The 3,878-nt window shown below is 35.4% G+C and overlaps 1 protein-coding gene across 1 annotated transcript in view; it reads right to left on the reverse strand.

Moving 5' to 3' along the window:
* Window positions 1-1,807, reverse strand: part of LOC111087866 (glutamate receptor ionotropic, delta-1-like) — a 23,943-nt gene extending 22,136 nt beyond the window's left edge. Inside the window, exon 1 of the mRNA XM_022396038.1 lies at window positions 1,787-1,807. Coding sequence (XP_022251746.1) covers window positions 1,787-1,807 — 21 coding nt within the window. The remainder of the gene's footprint in view (window positions 1-1,786) is intronic.
* Window positions 1,808-3,878: the final 2,071 nt, after the last annotated feature.

Below are 3,878 nucleotides of genomic sequence, written 5' to 3' on the forward strand. Positions count from 1 at the left end.
AATAACTAATATGTGGTTAAATATATATATATATACTAAACTAGAACTTAAAAAACATGAATAACTAATATTGATGAACTTGGAAATCCAATTACAGTACATACAGTTTTGATTGTAGCAACTTTATTATTGTTAAGTACATAGCTACCCACTGCGAGTATCGAAACCCGATTTTGAGCGTTATATACAATAGATACGTGAATATAAAATCAAATAATATAAATACCTAAAACGTTATGAACATTTCAAATATAGATTATCACATAGTGTTAACGCGTACTTAAAGTCCTGTATAATCAATCCTTATTTAAATATATTTATTATTGTATTTATTTATTATAAATAAATTTATTTTCGTTTATTTGTTGTTAAGCATAAAGCTACACAATGGACTATATGTGCAGTGCCCACCAGGAGTATCAAAACCTGGCGGTCATTAGCTGTGTGAGCCCTCAAACGTACCGCTGAGTCACTGGGGGTGGGGGTGGGGTATTTTTTTTTAACTTAACAAAGTAAACATGATTCATACACGAGTACAATTTTCGTGAATCATAATCCATAATGTGTATTGTAATTTGTTTATATTCTTAAACAAAATTTTTCAGTCAATGACTGTTTTATAAAATAATAAACTACCCTACGAAAACAAAAACAAGATATTAAAATATTTTTTTTATAGATATAGTGTAAAATTTAATGTCACAGCTTTGACTGAACGTATCTAGTTTAAATCAAATTACTTATATATATTTTTTTACCCTATCCGCGACCCGCAGATTGCAAGTCCAGCTCCCTAACCACCAGGCCATGCCAGGCCCTTTTTCCATTGTTAATAGAGAAGAACTTTCTGATAAAGATATATCTATATATATACAGACGAAATGTGTGTTTGTTTGCACCCTAACTTCTCCGAGCCTATTGGGCCAATCTCAACCCAAATTTGTATGTAAAAACTATGAACTGTGGGCAATGTCCTAAGGGGGTCAAAATTGAACTTAACTCTATTCCTATTTTGTAAAGCCTGTTGGTTAATTACTCTCATCTCATTGAGTTAATCTCAAACAATCTTGACAGGTTGACGCTTTAGACAATGTTGAATATTCTAAAGTAATTCAAAGTCAAAGTATGAAAGTTCCTGGACTGTTTCTCAAACAACCATGCTTTTCTCATGGTCAGTGAGATGTAGGATGTTCAAGGGTGGGATCACATCAAAATCTTTATTTGTTGGCAGATGAAAAGCAAACTGCAAATGTTGTTTATGAAGTAGCTTTGTTACAATTTTAAAATTTTGAGATAAAGTTTAAGTTCAAGTTATTACTTTGAAATTTATTATTGCTGTTAAACTTACATTGTTTTAATTAAGTTTACACATTCAGCTGCAATTGACGGGTATCTCAGCTTGTATATATATATATAGATTCTTGGTGTCGGGGCTATACACTGCTATATATATTTAGAAAATCTACACACGATAACCGTATTGTTCGAGGTTTTTGAAATGCGTGAGTTAGTGTTGTGTAGAAGATTAACGGATCATTGTTAGGGCGAGAATTTTCTTGAACTGAAGGATCGTAACAATACATAATTGCTGTTAAACTTACATTGTTTTAATTAAGTTTAAACATTCCCCGTCAGTTGACAGGTATTTCAGCTTGTTTATATATATATATATGTCGATATATTTTAATACGTTAGACATTACTGTTCAGCGATAAAGTCCAGTAAAACAGTAGATCAACAGACTTGGTTAAATCTTATTATCGTCCTGAATCATCTGAATTCTTACCTTCTCGAGCAGAAGACTCATTACAACCCAAGAGCAAGCTACTACTACGTTAAACGGTGAAATTATCTCAGCCGCTGATTCCAAGGATGACAGAAGCTTTGGTACGTCTGGCAAAGTGTCGTCTGCTGGCGCTTCTAGTGGTAATGAGACTTTGTACAATGTTGTTGATATAAGGTGACTGTTCAGGTCCTTTGTCAGGTAATTTAGTGGCCCTGATATCACAAACGAGCCTTTCAAAATATTTTCTTGTAATATATATAAACATAATATTAAGATGAGGACGACATTTGCATAAGTTTTCACACAGATGTGTTAAAAAATATAGATAATAATTGATTTTATAAACGGTGTATTTTTTTTTCAAACGAATTAAACAAAACTATATTGTTGGAGCTTACTTGATATATTTAACCTAAACGAAAAGATGGAGTTAACCCTAACATTACCGACTTGTTTTTATATCATTTACTACCGGTGGGTCCATATATTGCACCCGATTGAGTTATTTGCCTATTACAACACCCAGTGCAAAAAACTGACAAAAAATAACTCTGTTCGTTGCAGAATTTTGCGCAAAGCTACACAAAATTTACCTGCGCTTAGTAATATCTTTAATTTTGAGATTATAGGCTAGAAGAAAGGCAGTTAGTCAGCAGCACCTATCGCCAACTTTAAGGCTACTCTTACATGGCCTAATAGTGGTATTTAACTGTACCCTTATAGTACACGAACGGGTTGTAAAAACATGGATCCGTGGATTCACAAACTGTACACGTTCATTCACTTGGCCATGTCCCCCCCCCCCCAAAAAAAAAGAGTGAAGTCACTCATTTTCTAAATAAACTCCAAGAGTAATTAGTGGGGTAATTATAATACTGGCGGAATCTTTGCTAATAGTTTTCCGCGTGACTCTCGCGCTATTAAAGACTCTGTAACTAACAAAGTCACGGTCTCACAACCAAGTTTGTACATGAATTATTTATAAAAAAAAATTATTTAAAAAGCTGGTAGAGTCCCTAATTCTAGTGTTAACAAGGCAGTGTCAGGATTTCAAACTCAGCGCGTAATTGATGGATTCATAACCAGTTTTGTTGGTTATTTGTCAAGAGGAGGATCACATCTTGTATGTTGCTTTATGTTCCTTAAAAATCTTTCGTCGTTGGACTAGGCTGCCCCCCTGTGGCACAGCGGTATGTCTGCGGACTTACAATGCTAGATACCGGGTTTCGATACCCGTGGTGGGCAGAGCACAGATAGCCCATCGTGTAGCTTTGCGCTTAACTTCAAAACAAACAAACAAACAATCGACAAGGCTTTCTGAAAACGTGGGAAATGACTGACTACTGTGTCTATGATAGTTGCAGCAGTGCTGACACCTATATTTTGTCTAATAAAGATCAATTTTCGAAATTCTAAATTTATAACGCTCTAAGTGAATTATTTATCTATATAGCTATCTCCATGTTAAAATTTTGGGATTCACTGTTTGATCTCGACTCATCTTGTATTCAGGATTATATATATCCAGTTCTAATAAGAAATAATATACTTACAAAGTTTTTCTACACGATCATCATATACAAGAGTCAGGCTTTCCCAGTGAAGCTTTTCATCAACGACATCCAGAAGAAAGTCCTTCCACAAATTGTTGGTCTTGACTGACCGGTTCCAATCTGCGCCAACTATGACTTTAGTGAATAAAAAACAAACATCAGACGAGTTCGGACTTGTTCATCAAAATAAGGAGTTCGAAGATTCTGTAAATCTTCTTGTTGGTAACACTAATACTGCTTTTAACTTTTTAAGTAGATTTAGTACTTCATGAACACAGCACATATATTATTGACGTTTCAGCTGCGATTCTTAAGTCAAACGACCAGACCAAAGACTCGTAAAGTTGAGGCAGAATTATTCCTAATTTAGAAGGCAGTCAGTCATCTGCACCAGAAGTGGCCTACTTGCAAGGGCCCGGCATGGCCAGATGGTTAGGGTGCTCGACTGGCAATCTGCTGGTCGCGGATTCGAATCCCCGTCACACCAAACGTGCTCGCCCTATCAGCCGTGTGTGTGTGTGTGTGTGGGTGGGGGTATA

The sequence above is a fragment of the Limulus polyphemus genome, unplaced genomic scaffold (assembly GCF_000517525.1).
Source record: "Limulus polyphemus unplaced genomic scaffold, Limulus_polyphemus-2.1.2 Scaffold2761, whole genome shotgun sequence".
NCBI classification, from domain to species: domain Eukaryota; kingdom Metazoa; phylum Arthropoda; class Merostomata; order Xiphosura; family Limulidae; genus Limulus; species Limulus polyphemus.